The 16311-nt window shown below is 38.7% G+C and overlaps 1 protein-coding gene across 1 annotated transcript in view; it reads left to right on the forward strand.

Moving 5' to 3' along the window:
- LOC100761061 (sperm-associated antigen 16 protein) overlaps nucleotides 1-16311 on the forward strand; it is an 816909-nt gene that overhangs the window by 70123 nt on the left and 730475 nt on the right. Inside the window, exons 8-11 of the mRNA XM_035441020.1 lie at nucleotides 434-505; nucleotides 2631-2655; nucleotides 2784-2804; nucleotides 4502-4611. Of these exons, the coding sequence (XP_035296911.1) occupies nucleotides 434-505; nucleotides 2631-2655; nucleotides 2784-2804; nucleotides 4502-4611 (228 nt within the window). The remainder of the gene's footprint in view (nucleotides 1-433; nucleotides 506-2630; nucleotides 2656-2783; nucleotides 2805-4501; nucleotides 4612-16311) is intronic.

Below are 16311 nucleotides of genomic sequence, written 5' to 3' on the forward strand. Positions count from 1 at the left end.
TGTTCACATTTTGGTCTTGAATAATGCTTACCCTGTAGTTTGTAAATATAAGAATAAATTGCATATTTTATAGATAAAATGACAAATTGTGAAGAACTTTCAGCCAAGAAACATCCTATCTCAAAGCAGAACTGAATAGTTGTCCCAACTACCCAAAGAGCATTCTTGGTTTAAGAAATTATGCTGTAAGATATACACTTCAAATGCTTTGTATGGTGGATGATTAATAGTTGCCTGTGTAATTGACTTTTAACTAAAATAATACCATCCTTCTACTAAAGTTCACGTTTGATGTTTTATAACTTAAAAGCATAGATTTGAGAGAGATTAATATTTTTGATATTTCCAATCAACTTTTAAACATTGCATTTTACTTAACATTTAAAAATTCATTTATTATATAATACTGTATGTTTGCACTATTTGCTTTTAGATTTCTGGGCTTCAAGCAACACTGAAGAACATAGACATAGGACATATTCAGGTCCCTGTAATCAAGGGTAAGATTATAATGTGATGAATGTCTAACTTCTTAGTCCTGACATAATGATATTTCAACTTTATCTGTGACAAGCTTTCTAGATATTTTTAAAAGCAAATAAGGGTTGTAGGAACCAGTTTGTAAATAAACAGATCAATGGGAATTCTAGATATAACATTATAAAGACTTACATTAAACAAAAATATGTTTTAAGCATTGTAGAAAGACTACTGGTCTGAGCATGCTGAAATTTCTTGGTACCTAACTAGCCTACCTTTCACAGATGTCACTAGAACTAAAGGGTAAATGAAGCAACAGACTTTAGGTATTGTTAACCAAACAGTGCAAGTCAAAAAAGATAAATTACAGAAAGAAAAAAACATACAATTTCACAGTCAAGCATGGTATCATATCTCAGAAATCTTCCAACCAAGCCTCATTGAGATGAGTGCCTAGAAAGAGCATGGAAGCCTTGCTGAAATGAAAAGGGAAATTTCATAGTTCATAGTTGTTGAAGCAATTAGAATCTGTAGAAAATCTCATGGAGGAGTTGCTGTTGAATGAAGAGTGGCTGCTTGAATATGGGTCCTTAGTTGATGGCACAGCTACATGTACACCATGGGTCTACTCAAGGCTTATTAGAGAGGGAAATTTCTCAAGGACTGAGAAGAGATTAGAAATCCTCCAGATCAAGTGCTGATAGGAGGAACTGCAAGGCTTTCTATGCCTGGTGGGCAGGCTATTTTTGGGTGTCTCTAGCAGCATATGAACATTCAGCATTCCTTACTTGCCTTAGTAAACCAGGAACAAAGCTTATGTAGGGTTCATAATGGAGTGAGTTTGGAGCTGGATTCTTAACAAGTTAGTGGCCTTGAAAACTTAGGGCCTTACATAAATTTACCTAAAACACAATAAAACTAAACCTTGAATTTCAGATTGACCAGCCCCAAGCTAAACTGCCTTCTTAAATAAAGGCATCACCCTTCAGATGAAGGCAACTGCTCGGAATCTCTTTGGTGTGTCATCTCTCTGCCTAGTCCACAGCTAAACATTTATGTATGTGTAGGAATATGATTCACAGTCAAGATAAGAAATAATAAATGGCCAGGAGGTGGTGGCACATGACTTACTCCCAGCACGCAGGAGGCAGAGGCAGGCTGATCTCTGAGTTCAAGGACAGCCTGGTCTACAGAGTGAGTTCCAGGACAGCCAAGGCCACACAGACAAACCTGTCTCAAAACACCATACCAAAACAAAACAAAATTTAAAAAATGAAGCCAATTCTGAAATGCTTCAGGTATTGAATTTAACAGATTAAAAAATTCAGAGTAAGTATTTGTAACTATGTTAAAGGACTTAGAGAAAATATATCAATATGAATGAACAGGGAGTGTCAATGGGAAATAGAAATATCTCTGTATACACACACACACACACACACACACACACACACACACACACACACACACGCACGCGCGCGCGCGCGAGCACTACAACACACCTATACAGACACAGGAACAAATTGAATTTGGGCAACTGGAAAATACAACAAAATAAAAAATTAGTGGGTACAAATTTAATCTTTGTTTTGGTTTGGTTTGGTTTTTTCAGACAGGATTTCTCTGTGAAGCTTTGGAGCCTATCCTAGAATTCACTTGGTGGACCAGGCTGATCTTGAACTCAGAGATCAACCTGCCTCTGCCTCCTGAGTGCTGGGATTAAGGCATTAGCTACCACCCCCTGGCCATTTATTCTCAAAATATTAAATATTTTAGAATTTACAGGAGTGCATATTCTTGTAATTTTGCTTACTGAATAACAACATGCAGTAATAAATCTATTCCTTTCGTATGTCATCTTTCCTATTTGTTTGCTGGTTTCTCGCCTTTTAATTTCCTTTAGAAAGTGATACTGCGTGTGATCTTAGTGCTCCATGAAATCTACTCAGGTTCCTTCAAATATCACTTTGAGAGCTGAGTATTTTCCTCCATCACCTTCTCCCTTCCACCCTGTGGATATTACTGGACCATTTCTTTTCTCATATATCGAAACAGCAAAAGCTAGTGACTTTCACAGGATCAATGACACAACTGCATGAAATAATACGTATAATATTTTTGTGATGGTTCCTGAGACCTGGTCTCTCTACCATGAATCCAGTGCTATAACTCACAGTATTGAGTTGTCAGTGTATGTGATAGTAAACATGCCAACATAGAAAGATGTGAATGCAGAAAGAAGTCTTTTCCTGTCTGTCATACCCCTTCCTCATGATTCCGTGAGCCTGCTTTTGTCTCAGGAGATCTGGGAGACAGAGCTACAAGTATAGCCATGCAGCCTTACATTCATTGCTATCTGGTATCAAAATTGAGAGGCATAGATTTAAAAATTAAGTAATCTTTAGAATATTTGTCATTTATTTAAAATATTGCCATTCATTATCATTTGTCCTTTGGCCTTAGTCAACTTTGTTTATAAGCACACAAAGTCTCATGGTGGAGGAATCTGAGTATGTCATCATTGGAGACTGTTTCCATGCTCTGTAGCTCATTCACCATCCAATTTTATTAATCTTCTAAGGTAATGCCACCTTACATTTTGGGGAACTGAATTTTGGAACCCACCTTAAAGCATTTTAGATTGTTACATTATTAGTTTAGTACCTTTACAATTCATATAGTAATAGGATCTTGGAATATTTTGGTTATAATCATAGTTTGAAAACAGTTAATGGGGCTGGGCATGATGGTGCACATCTTTTTTTTTTTTTGTTTGTTTGTTTACTTATTCTTGCTGGTTTTTGAATCCCAACCAAAGTTTCTCCTCCCATGGGTATCAGCCAGCCATGGTATATCATGTTGCAGTGAGACTAGGCAGTTCCTCTTTGATTAAGGCCTGATGAGGCAACACAGTAGGAGGAATGGGTCCCCAAAGCAGGCAAACTCAGAGACATCCCCTGCTCTCACTGTCAGGACTCACACAAAGACCAAGTTACACAATTGTCACATATATGCAGAGTGCCTAGGTCAGAACCATGCAGGGTCCCTGGCTGTCCTTTTAGTCTCTGTGAGCTCCTATGAGCCCAGATTAGTTTGTTCTGTGTATTTCCTTGTAGTGCCCTTGATACTACTGGCTCCTATCCTCCTTTTCCCCCTCTTCGGCAAGATTCCCTGAGCTCTGCCTAATATTTGACTGCGGGTCTCTGCATGGTTCCTTCATTTGCTGGGTGAAGCCTCTCTGATGAGTGTTGCACTAGGCACCAATCTATGAATATAGCAGAATGTCATTAGGAATCATTTCATTTCTTCTTTTTCCTTTTTGGTTTGCCATTTGTGTTTGGTTCTATCTAGGTCTCTGGGGTATCTCACTTCCTGGTCTTTGTTGGGGGGTGAGGTGCTCACCTTAATCCTAGCACTCAGGAGGCAGTAGAAGGTGGATCTCTGAGTTTAAGGCCATCCTGGTTTACCTAGTAAGTCACAGTCCAGTCAAGGCTACACAGTGAGACAAGCACCCCCAAACTACAAATTGTGGTGGGATGGCACTGGAAAGATTACTCCGTGGTTAAGAGCACTTGTTGCTCTTGCAGAAGACCTGGGCATGGTTACAAACGTCTCTAATTCTGGCTGCAGGGCATCTGAGGCCTCCTTTGAAATACTCTGTGGACACCAGACATAAACACAATGCATACACATACGTGTAAGCAAAACACTCATACACATAAATTAAAAAAAAAACACAATTTTTTTTTGGGTGTGGACACATACAAGTGTGGAGGTCACAGGACAACTTGTGGGAGCCAGTTCACTATTGTCGCCATGTGGGGCCTGGAGATCAAACTCAGGTCCACAGGCTTGGTAACAAGTGTGGGTAACACTGACCTAGCCCATGAGCCCATATAATCATATCTTATACAGATATATTTTAATACTCTTATAATGCATGTATTATAAGAATCTTGTTCTATAAACATTTGTTATAATCAGATCTTTTACAGGTAAATGTTTTGCCTTTGTCTTGCAGTTGGTCACAGTTGTGAGAAAGAAAACAAGCCTGAAGGCCCTACTCAGAAATGTCTTCGTGAAGGCAGAGAAGAAAATGGGACTAAACCAAAAACGAAGAGCGAAAGAAAGGTATGCTATTTGCTTATGTGACTTCTAGCCACTGTTTAACATTCTGATCATTATAGGAGTGCAATTCATGCAGTATCAGCTTATGTACTGAAAAAGGAATTCAGAGTTTATTTATTACAAGCTCTTTTACAGGAGAAAATAGAGCTTGGGCAAACAGTACTAGCAACTTGTTATCATGGTCACATGCTTACTAGTGGTAAGGGTGACTCTGAATCTGTAAAACTAGCTCACCACAGTTCCAGGAGTCAGCAAACCTGCTCATGTTTCTACTTAGTTACCTCTGTCCTAAAGAAAAGCCTCTTCTTTTCCTGTGGCCTAACATAACTTCTCTCATCTTCCTTTAAAAAAAGCTTAGAACAGAATTATACACCATTTAAAATGTATCTATATTAAATACATTTCCTTTGTAATCCGGATAATAATTAAAATCTTATATAAATGTATTGTCAAAGGAATAAAGACATGAAAAAGAAAAATATCAAACATGTTAGGAGGTTGTATTAGTTATGTATCTGGTTACTGTGATAAAATACCCAAGGGAAGCAATAAAGGGATATAGGGTTTATTTATAATCACAGAGTTAGGGAGTCATGGCTTCAGGAATTCAAGGCAGTTGGTTAGATTGCCTCTGTAGTCAGAAAATGGGGAGCAATGGTGTGCTCAGCTCTTTCCATGTTTTATGCACTTCCAAACTTCATCCCAGGCAGAATGTAGGGCAGGTCTTCCCATTGCAGTTAGCCTAAAGAAAGCAATCCCTCATGGGCATGGGTGGAAGCTGAGCTAATCTAGGAAACCACCTATATGTGTGCCTTGGTTTGTTTCTTAGGCATCTCCAGACCCCATGAAGTTAACAGTCAAGATAAACTATCATGGGAATATAGTGCTTTGTTACAAAAATTCTGTAAAATTATGAATGTGGTAATAGTTTTGCATATACAGATGTTACAGGGTACTATAACATCTGCATTCAATTTTACTTTTAACTTTTAAAGATTATTTGCATTGTATGTGTATGTGTGTATGCAGTGTCTGTGTGTACACATGCCTATATGTGGCCTATGCAAGAAGAGTGAATCAGATGCCTTGCACTTGAGTTACAGGCATTTGTGGAGGACCCTGGATGGTTATGTGGGTACTGGAATCCTAGCTCTGCCTCTTACAATTGTGAAGCATGTTCTCTTTACTACAGAGTTGTATGTCTAGCCGTGACACTTATTTTTTAAGTGAAAACACTTTATTTTATAATAGTTTTTAGTAGTGGTCTAGAAAAAAATCAATTTTTATAAATTCAATGTCTAGCATGTACATACATAATACCATTTGTATCTTTTCCTTTGGGGTATGTATTGGAATCAGGCATTGTGTAAAATATTAAAGTAAATAATAAAACACTTTCAGGTTAAGCTTTTGATGCAGTGACCTTTGATGATTTTAAGATTAGTATTCTGTTTTCCATCATCACTGTTCATTTGAGGTAGGTTCAGCTGGGTCAGAACTTTTGGTTATGGTAGTCCTCATCACTTAGAACTTTCTCTTCCCCTGATATACACATGTACTCTCTCAGGTGGTATGCCATCTTTAGTGACAATTGGGTGAGTCATTTGTTAACTCTTGTTAAGTTCTTAAATTTATAATGCAAGGTTGACATGTTATATGACACAAAGCTTTGAAAATACAGAACATATGAATTATATATCAATGCAGAATGTATTTTTCTTTGGTGATGTATTACCACACATAACAAAGTATCTAAAATACGAGACCTCAAAGAGACTGAACTAAAGAGAGTGAATCTGCATCTTCTTTCTCCTTGGACCAATCATTTTGATTAATATTTAAATTTGCACCTATGCATTATTATATCCATCACAGTGTAATTGTCTTCTTCACTTTAGATGGCACTCTGGACTCTGTTATGGAAATAAAGATATATTTAGAGCTAGAGCGTTTCACTGAGCTGAATAACATTAGTATGCATATTCTCATAATTGCTAATGCTTGCATTTGTTTTATAGTGCTAATTCTATTTTCTGTAAATTAGTAAGTGAATTTAATAAAACACCATTGAAATGCATTATATGTAAATAAGTGTGATTTCTTGCAGAATTAACTATTTAGAATAGAGCCATGGAGTAGTAAATGGGCCCTGAAACATATCTTTAAATGTAGCTGCTCATTCACACCTCATTAGCTCCCTCTCAGCTGCCCTTCCTACTTAGTTTCTACATTGCTCTTTATGGGCTGCTGGTTTTTGTTTTCCTGAAGTATCTCCTGGAGTACGTTTCAAAAAGTCTTATGGAGATAAATCATCTCAGTGTTTATACACCTGAAAACAAATCTCATTTTGCTTTGAGTTCATATTTGGTTGATAATAGTTGTCAATTTAAATTAGTTCCTCACTTGCATTTCGAAGGAACAGCCCTGTTACACAATGCTGCTGTTTGCTTTTGGTGATTCTTGTGTCGTGGGAAAATAACCAATACTATATATGACGCAACATATTATTGTGCCAATATTTGGAAAAATGTGACACTGGGATGTTCAACTATATTTCTATTAAAGCTCTGTGTTTGATGTAGAGTTAACTCTCTTATCTATCTGCCAGGAACCTCTGGGCTCAAGGTGCAGAGAGTGATGATAGTGGAGTGTGCTCCTCTTTGCTTTTTCCTCCTTTAGCTGGTAAGGTTGAAGTTGGAAGAGGAGGGGGATTTAAAAGGACTGGAGAAGTTATTCTTTGACTTGAACCACTTTGGGGTGGCTTAGAGTACTTTGGACCTGCCAGATCCTGAAAGTCAGGAGACATGTGTCGTGTGACCTTCCTACTTACCTACCAACTTCTCCTAGAAACTCCTTGTCCGGTCACAGCATTTCCTACTTGACTCCTTCTCCATATTCCCCTTAAAGCACATCTCAGAACTTCTTTCTTACCTCATTTTCCATTTCAGGCCACCCTCTTAGATACCTGATAAGAATAACTGTGGGTAAGTATTCCTCCTGGCATCACAGTCAGTTGCTGTAGTTAGAAGGGAAGTTTGGTTTTCCTTGTCAGTGAGATCTTCACCTTACTGTTATAGACTTCAGGTTAGGCATGGATCCCTACTGTGCTTTCCAGGTATGGACAACAAGCATGAGACATCCTGAGGCAGGGTTCTCACAAAAGATTTGGACTATGACTTATGTCAAGTCTTGGAAGAACAGGCCTCAGTGAGGGCTTTCTCTTCAGAGGTTCTTGTGTACCCTCCATTCCCATGTTTTCTAATGTCTTCTTTCTTTGATATTTATGAAAAGTTTGAAAGAATCAACTCCTTTTAGTAAATTCTTTAAAGATTTTCAAGGAGCCAAATACTTCTTCTGGGAAACAAAATGTAGTGTTCTTTCTAAAAAGTCATATGGAAGCATACTACTGTGGCTTGCTAAAATACACATTTCGGGGAGACGTCTAACTTAAAGTCTGTAGTTTTTTTTTTTTTTAAAGAGTTGTCAATTATAACCTATCTTAACAAGATGACAGTACAGTTTGTTTGCAGTCTCTAAAATAACATGGAATGTTTTATTCTTCAGCCCATAGTGCTATTTTATCACATGGCGTTTCATTTTTATTGTTCATTTTGATCCCTTTCCACTTCTAAAACTAGCAGTAGGCCCAGCTTGCCTTCTCAAAACAGTATTTCCTAAGCCTGAAGTTCCCTCCATAGTCCCATCTCTTTGCCTTGCATCTTGATGTATCGTGTGAACATTGCCTTCTGGTTGCTTATTGGGGAAATGACTTCATCCAATTTATCATGAGCAATTCACTGAATTTGTTTTGATTTTGAAAGCTCTGTTATAAATTTCCTAGATTTATTTCTTATTCATCATTGACTCTGTTTTCTTAGAAGCCTAATAATATGTCAGTTGGGGTAATCTTTACGTGAATCTCCTTGACTTAGGGTTACTATTGCTGTGATCAAACACTATGGTCAAAAGAAAGTTGGGGAACAAAGGGTATATTTGACTTTATGCTTCCATATCACTTTCGTCATTGAAGGCAGTCAGGGCAGGAACTCAAACAGGGCAGGAACCTGGGAGGTGAGAGCTGTTACAGAAGCCATCAAGGAGTGTTGCTTCCTGCCTTGCTTCCCATAGCTTACTCAGGCTGCTTTCTTACAGAACCCAGGACCACCATCTCAGGGATGGCACTGCCCAATGTGGCTGGACCTTTCTACATAGATCACTAATTATGAGAAAATGTACTATAGTTTTGCCTACAGGCCAGCATTATAAGGCATATTCTCATTTGAGAGTTCTTTTCCCAAGTAACTCCACCTTGTGTCAAGTTGACATGAAACTATCAAGCAGACTTCTTTAAGACTCTAATTGGGCTTTTAATGGTCTTCTGCCCTATTTGCTTTAGAATCTGTATATTTTCATCTTTTGTTTTTATTTTGCTTATTATTTTTTCCTCAATTTGTGATTTTGTTTTGAGAATGTATATAAAAATACATTACAGGTTATTAAGCTGCCTACAGTCCATCATTAAAGATACTTGTCTTTGTTCAGTCAGTACCTTGGCATATGGGAGATCTTTTTGTTTTGCTTTCGGTTTTTTTGTTTTTGTTTGTTTGTTTGTTTGTTTGTTTTTTTAGCTCTGTCAGGCCCATCTGTATTTCTTTTATTTATATATAATGGTAATTAGATCAATTTTAAATTAGAAACAAGCTTCTTTTACATGTCAATCCAAGTTCTCTCTTCCCCTCCTTGTCCCCTGCCCCCACCCCTTATCTCAACCCCTGTCTGCTCCCCATGGAGGGTGAGGCCATCCATGGGGGATCTACAAAGTCTGTCATATTATTTGGAGCAGGGCCTAGACCCTCTCCCATATGTCTAGGCTGAGAGAGTATCCCTCTATGTGGTGTGGGCTCCCAGAGTCCATTTGTGTACTAGGGGTCATGAGAGAGCATACGGGAGTTCTTTACTGCTTTATTAGCCTCAATTCTGAATAGTTGCCATTAGTGTCCCTGCTATTTTGACATTTATCTTTTACTATAGGAGTGTAAAGGTGTGCCTCAGGTTTTCCCAGGGTTTCAGAGTTCATCTCTACACTTATGGCTTAACAGCAGCCCAGTGTTTCCTTAGTAACTGAGAGCAAAGTGGCAGAGAAACTAACAAATGAGAGAAAGCAGACACAATTTTCCATTTGGTGACTTTCCTTTCTGCCATGGTGGAAACATTCTTTGTAGAAGAGGCCAGCATTTTTAGTACAGCAAGAAAAATCCTTGGCGTCTAGCGTTTAAATTTAACAGTAAGAAAAAGCACTTCTGTTTCTGTGAGCCATTGGTGTTCATGACTGTGAGGAGAGCATTAGAGGCTATCGATCTTAAATAAACGTAATAATTGAGCTTCCAGGAAAAGAGGCTACTCTTCTGTCTGTTGAGAGGCTAGTGCTGATTCAGTGGGTATTAGATCCTCACCATATGTTTGTTTTCTACAGTATGGATACTTCAACCAGAAACAGGTCTACGGCATTCCAGGAGAAATAAATAAGGAACTTTGAAAATATGTAGCTCTAGCATATTGATTTAGCACCATAGGCACATAATGAGTGTAGAATAATAGTAGTTGCAATTATAGACTACAGCTGGTGAAGCTTACAGTAGTCCACATCCAGCTCATAAGGTCCATACATTTCCTCCTAAAGCCAAACTATTAAGTGGGGACTTGAAAGTTAGCTGCTTTCTGTATCTTTTCAATGCTTTAATGAAGAAAGCCTTATTTTCTATGGTTCCTGCAGATATGTACATTCATTTTTACTTATTTGTTGGCAGGGATTTCAAGGTCTAGGGCTTCCAATATATCCTTTATATCATAGTAGGACTTCATAAATCAAGGAATCATTAAGAGATTTTACTAATAAGCTAGCATGTCTATTGCAAGTATATATAAAAAGTATAAAAACCTGGGTAAAACAAATCAAGGAATGTGTGTATAGTCCCACAAAACTTACTAGTAAGCAGAAATGTCTCACAGTATTATCAGTCACAAAGGAGTTTAGCACCTTGTTTGAACGGTGCACAGTGGTTGCAAACATTCACATATATGCAAATATATATATATATATATATATATATATTGAGGTCTGAAGAGGACATCTGGTGTCTTGCTTTATCACACGCAACTTTATTCCCTTGAGCCATCGTCTCTCCCTAAACTTGGAGCTATGGTGTAGCCAGCAAGCTATATGAATCCAGTCCTCCTGTTTCTAGACAACATGGTACTGTGAGTACAGGAACATGGATGGCCAGACTTGGCCTTGTACATGGGTGCTGGGATCCAAACTCGGGTTCCCATGCCTGTCTCACAAGCGCCTTACTGACAGCAGCATCTCTCCAGCCCCGGGCTATTACATCTTTAAAGTGAATGAGGGAGTTTACATTTATTTCCCTGAGACAAAGAGATGAAGTACTTTGCCAAATGAAGGAAATTTTGGTTAACTGTCTTTCCCCGTGGGAACCAGAGACAACACTCATGACATCAGTGCTGAATGATTATTAGGGATGTTTGACTCCCACCCTCCTTACAGCCCAGGTAATCATCTCCTCACGTGACTATAGGTTGCAGAGCATTTGCTTTAACTTCACACACTCTGCTTGGTTTTACAACTTTCATAGTGCATGGCAAAAGGCCTGTGGGTCTAGATAAGTGATTCAGTTTTAAACTTAAAGAATGTATATACAGGTCACGTGGATCATCATGACTTGTGGTAGAGACCATTCCTGAGAAGATATGAATCCTGGACATGTTATCAAGAGGGAGCCCTGGGTTCCTGTTATAATCCATGTCATCTTACAATTTCAAGATGTTCCAAAGTGTATCCTTAAGCTCATCTGCAGGCAGTCAAGGACCATGGGCCAAGAACCACTGACCTCCTATTTGCACAAACCACTTCTTTGGCATATTTATTGTGAAATCAAAGTTTACTAAATAGTCATTGAATATTTTGTTTATCCATTCTAATATAATGATTCGTGGCTCCCTGTGATGTTTATAGATGGTAAAATCCCTCCAGACTCTCTTTATGTCTCAGAGTGAGAATGTCACTCTGGGAAAGACCACAAGAGTTCACCCATCTCAGGCAAATGGACATTGATTCTGCTACTTCTTTCTAATGGAGGAGAAGGAGCATACTTGCCGGTTCCTCAGTGATGCACTGTTTGCTGATGTTAACTAATCTGCTGCTTGCAGCCTGTGTCTGACAGAACATCTGCAATGTGGATGCAGCACTGTTGGGTTTTAGCAGTTTACTGCATGCCTTCAGGATCCCCCCCCACATATGTGAAGGTTAGACAGGGGAATTTTGTGGACATATCATATGTAATTTCTGCCAGCTCCCACCAGTCTTTCCAGGGTGTGGTATTATTCTTCATTACATTGACCAGAGATGAGAGCAGCTTTAGAGGTTACCATTTGACCTTTCCCTCCACACTGCTCTGTAACCCACAGGCCATGAACTAATTGGGTTATTTTGGCAACTGCCAAGTATATTCTTTCAGTGATATGAAATGTTTCTCCATCTCTGAACTCTCCTTAAACGAGTTAAGTTGATACATTTTGTGTGAGTTAAATTTTGCTTCAATTAAAACTTTGAAAAAATTAGATATTTCTTATCCAGATGGAAGCAGAGGGTACGCTTAAGAGGATGCATGGAAAGAAGATAAATGGATCCTAAACACATTCATAAGGATACCCTTAAATACGTTATATTTTAAAAGTTCAAATGTCAAATGTTAGAAACATTAAAAGTCATATCATCTTAATATTTAAATACATTTTAACAAAAATTTAGGAGAGTAACTAAAAATAAGTGTAGTAAAATTCTTAGATTGTTTATTCAGACAGCAGATTATTTAGCAACAATTACTAGAAAAAAAGGGCTTATTAGAAAAAAAATTAGTTGTTACCCTTATAAATGCTTTCCATGGAGCCGAGCGTGTTATTTCTGCCATGGACATATATCCTATTTCATCAGCTGGGCTAATCTTGCTGTGGCAGACAGATATTGGGGATCAAGCTGAAGACCAGAAAAGCAAAGTCCTCATGAGTGACTGCAGACTGAATACACTGTATTCCTGTGTCCACATGCTTTATATTACTCTCTGCTGCTGGGATTAAAGGCATGCACCACCACTGTCCAGTTTCTATGGCTGAGTAGTGTGGCTGGTGGGATTAAAGGTGTACACCACCACTGCCTAACCTCTATGGCTGACTAGTGTTGCTAGCTGTGCACTCTGATCTCCAGGCCAGCTTTATTTGTTGGATCATAAACAGAATGTCACCACACACTGGGAGATCAGGCTTCTGTGATCCACCTTCTAGGGTGATGATAAAAGCAAAACTTTAGTGAGCGCCAATGGCATGGGGCCATTTAATACTGTGACTGTCTGGTTAGTAGCTGCATGTTTGGTGAGAGAAGGCACTTGCGGGTTCATAGGTGTTTGGAAGTACAGCACAGATGTCTTCTGAAGGTACAATGGGGACAGCTCTGGGACGCTCCCCGGGGATGACACTCTCATATTTTGAGGGTGACATACTTAGATGCTACACTGTGGGGAAGACAGTTGCATTCTCATGTCTTCTCAGCAGTGTCTCCCCATGGTCTCCATTATGGTAGGATTGTGCCCTGGGAACAGCCACACAGTGTCTAAGAGATCAGCTGTGACAAATTCTTTACCTGTGACAAAACAGGACCCAACTGTAGGCAGATGCTGTTCTTCCTTAGATTTTGCCGTATAACTCTCAGGAACCCACTGGCACCTATGTGAATACACTGATTGGTACTTCTGTAATTGCAACCCTACCATCATTGTCATAATACAAAACTTGGGTCTCCAAGTGTGCCATGAGGTCAATCAGTAGTGATTCAGATGTTCTGTTTGCAAATGAAATATATCAAATCCCCTTCTAGATGTCTCCTATTCTATAGCTCCTATAAGCCAATAACCTGTAAAGATAATATAGGAATTGCATTGAAGGCTTTTCATGAACCTTCCTTCAAAAAGTTAGTATAAGAGTATACAACATAATATGTAACACACACAGTAATGTAACAATATAGAAGAAACAGTGTCAATAATCACCAATAATTTGACATATATTCAGCTTAATTTTAATTGTATAAGTTATTAATCAGTAGCACATAGAATAGCTCTTTTGAAACTTGCCTTTTATGATGGATATAGGCAATATATTAACTTTCTTATAAGCTGTAGGTGAATTTTCATAAGCTATGGTTGGGTTTTCAGTTTTATGTGTTTATTCTAACTCCGTTGGATACAATATTTTCTTAAGGGAACCAAATGATATTATTTGACAGCTCCATTTAGTTCTTTTGTAACTTTTCCTCTTATAAATAAGCTATCATGCTCCATTCCCTTCAGAGCAGCTCCTACTAGCATTCTCCAGCATCCATGTTGACAGATGCTGTGTCAGTAGTCCGGAGGACTTTGAAGTCCGGTCTGTATTTAAACTTAGATAGCCCCTTGTTACCTGTAAAAACACGGATGGTACTTAACTGTGTTGTATCTACCTCCATGCACCAAGAAGAATAAGATATTCACTATGGAGTTTTATTTTTATGAGTATTAGGTAATAAAATATATATAAGACTACTTCTCTATCATAGTTCCTACAACAGAATACAATTTGTATTCAAGTAATGATAACATTTCCATGGAAAAGTTTATGTATTGAGGTGTCATAAATGATATTTAAAATTATTTTATTTTTGAAAATTTCATATATATTTATAATATGAAATATGATGAATCATTATATATACCATTTTCTCCAGCCTCTTGAAGTCCTCCCATCATAACCACTTCTGACTTTATGTCTTTTTTTTTGCTTTTTAAAAATTTTTTATAATTGTAAATTAGACCAATTTTAAAATCAAAACAAGCTGCTTTTACATGTCAATCCCAGTTCCCTCTCCCTTCCTTCCTCCCTTGCTCTCCCCACTTCCCATCCCAACCCTTTTCTGCTCTCCAGGGAGGGTGAGGCCTTCTATGGGGCAATCTTCAAAGTCTGTCATGATTTGGAGCAGGGCCTAGACCCTCCCCCGTGTGCATAGGCTGAGAGAGTATCCCTCTATGTGGAGTGGGCTCCCAAAGTCCATTCCTGTACTAAGGATAAATACTGATCTACTACTAGAGACTCCATAGATTGTCCAGACCTCCAAACTGACCTCCTTTTTCAGGGGTTCTGGAACACTCCTAAGATGGTTTCCCAGCTATCAGTCTGAGCTCCCCCTTGTTTAGGTCAGCTGTTTCTGTGGGTTTCACCAGCATGGTCTTGACCCATTTGCTCATCACTCCTCCATCTCTGCAACTGGATTCCAGAGTTTAGCTCAATATTGAGCTGTGGTGTCTGCTTCTGCTTCCATCAGCTACTGGATAAAAGGTCTAGGATGGCATATAAGGTAGTCACCGTGCTGCCCATATGTGGATGAGTATAACAAGTCTTTCTTGTTGGACTTTTTTGAGTGCCAGGGAGACTTATTATTAATTATGAAAGCTTGGCATTAGCTTAGGCTTGTGCCACTAGTTCCTATAACTTAAATTAACACATTTCTGTTAATCTATGTTCTGCCACATGACTTTTTACCTCTTCTCCATTCTGTATGTCTGACTTCCTCAGTGTCTTGCCAGCATAATCCACTTCTTTTCTTCCCAGATTTCTTCTCTCTCCCCAGAAGTCTCGCCTGCACTTTTCCTGCCTAGCAGTTGGCCATTCAGCTCTTTATTAAACCAATCAGAAGGCACCCCAAATGTAGCAAAATAGACACATTTTCACAATGTACAAAAAGATTATCCCACAACACATGAGCATGGGTCCATCCACTGAAGCATAAGAAAGCTACCAAAATGAAACAGAAACAAAGTGATTCTATCCCCCTCCCCCCTCTAGTAACTACTGCTAATAGCTCCTCAGTTTGGTGTGAGGCAGAGGGAAGCTTCTCTCAGCAAGGCTGAGATCAGTCTAAGTCTATGAGCATGTACATAATATTTAGAAGTCATTGCGACAGCATGACCTTAGCAAATAACAATAGCAGGTTGTACCTTATACCCTATGACCTTCAAGCCGTGGGACAAGGCATGGAATTCCTTCCCATGAACCAGGCCTCAAATCCAACCAGAAAGTGGTTAGTTAGTAAGCATATTAGAGTCATGCCACAATTGCACCAGTGGGCATGTCTTGCCTGGCAAGTGGCTGTTACATCATGCAAGGTTCAATACAGGATACAATCATCAATGTCCTTTCTTCCTCAACAGTCAGCATAGCACAATCAGCACTGTGAAAAGTAACCAGCAAGGGGGAAGTTCCCTTGTCTAGATGAAATTAATTTCTCTATGTCCTGCATCTGAAATATATGGTATCTTCAGCATCAGGGTCTTACCATGTTCTGGTGGTAAGTAATCAAGAGCAATGGCAATAGCTTACTTTTGGGACATCCTTGACCAGCAACTGGAAGGGAGGTATCCCATGCCTCTACAATTTTCTTTTAAAAAATTCATGTCTTCTGGAAACATTGTCTACCCATGCTGTTTGAGTTATGTTTTTAGAGTTGTATTTGGAAATTATTTTACTGACTAGTGATGTCAGGTTTTATTCATATATCCTTAGTTTTGGTCAACCTACCCACTGCCCTCTACTCTGCCTTATTCC

This window comes from Cricetulus griseus, chromosome 2, assembly GCF_003668045.3.
Source record: "Cricetulus griseus strain 17A/GY chromosome 2, alternate assembly CriGri-PICRH-1.0, whole genome shotgun sequence".
Classification (NCBI taxonomy): domain Eukaryota; kingdom Metazoa; phylum Chordata; class Mammalia; order Rodentia; family Cricetidae; genus Cricetulus; species Cricetulus griseus.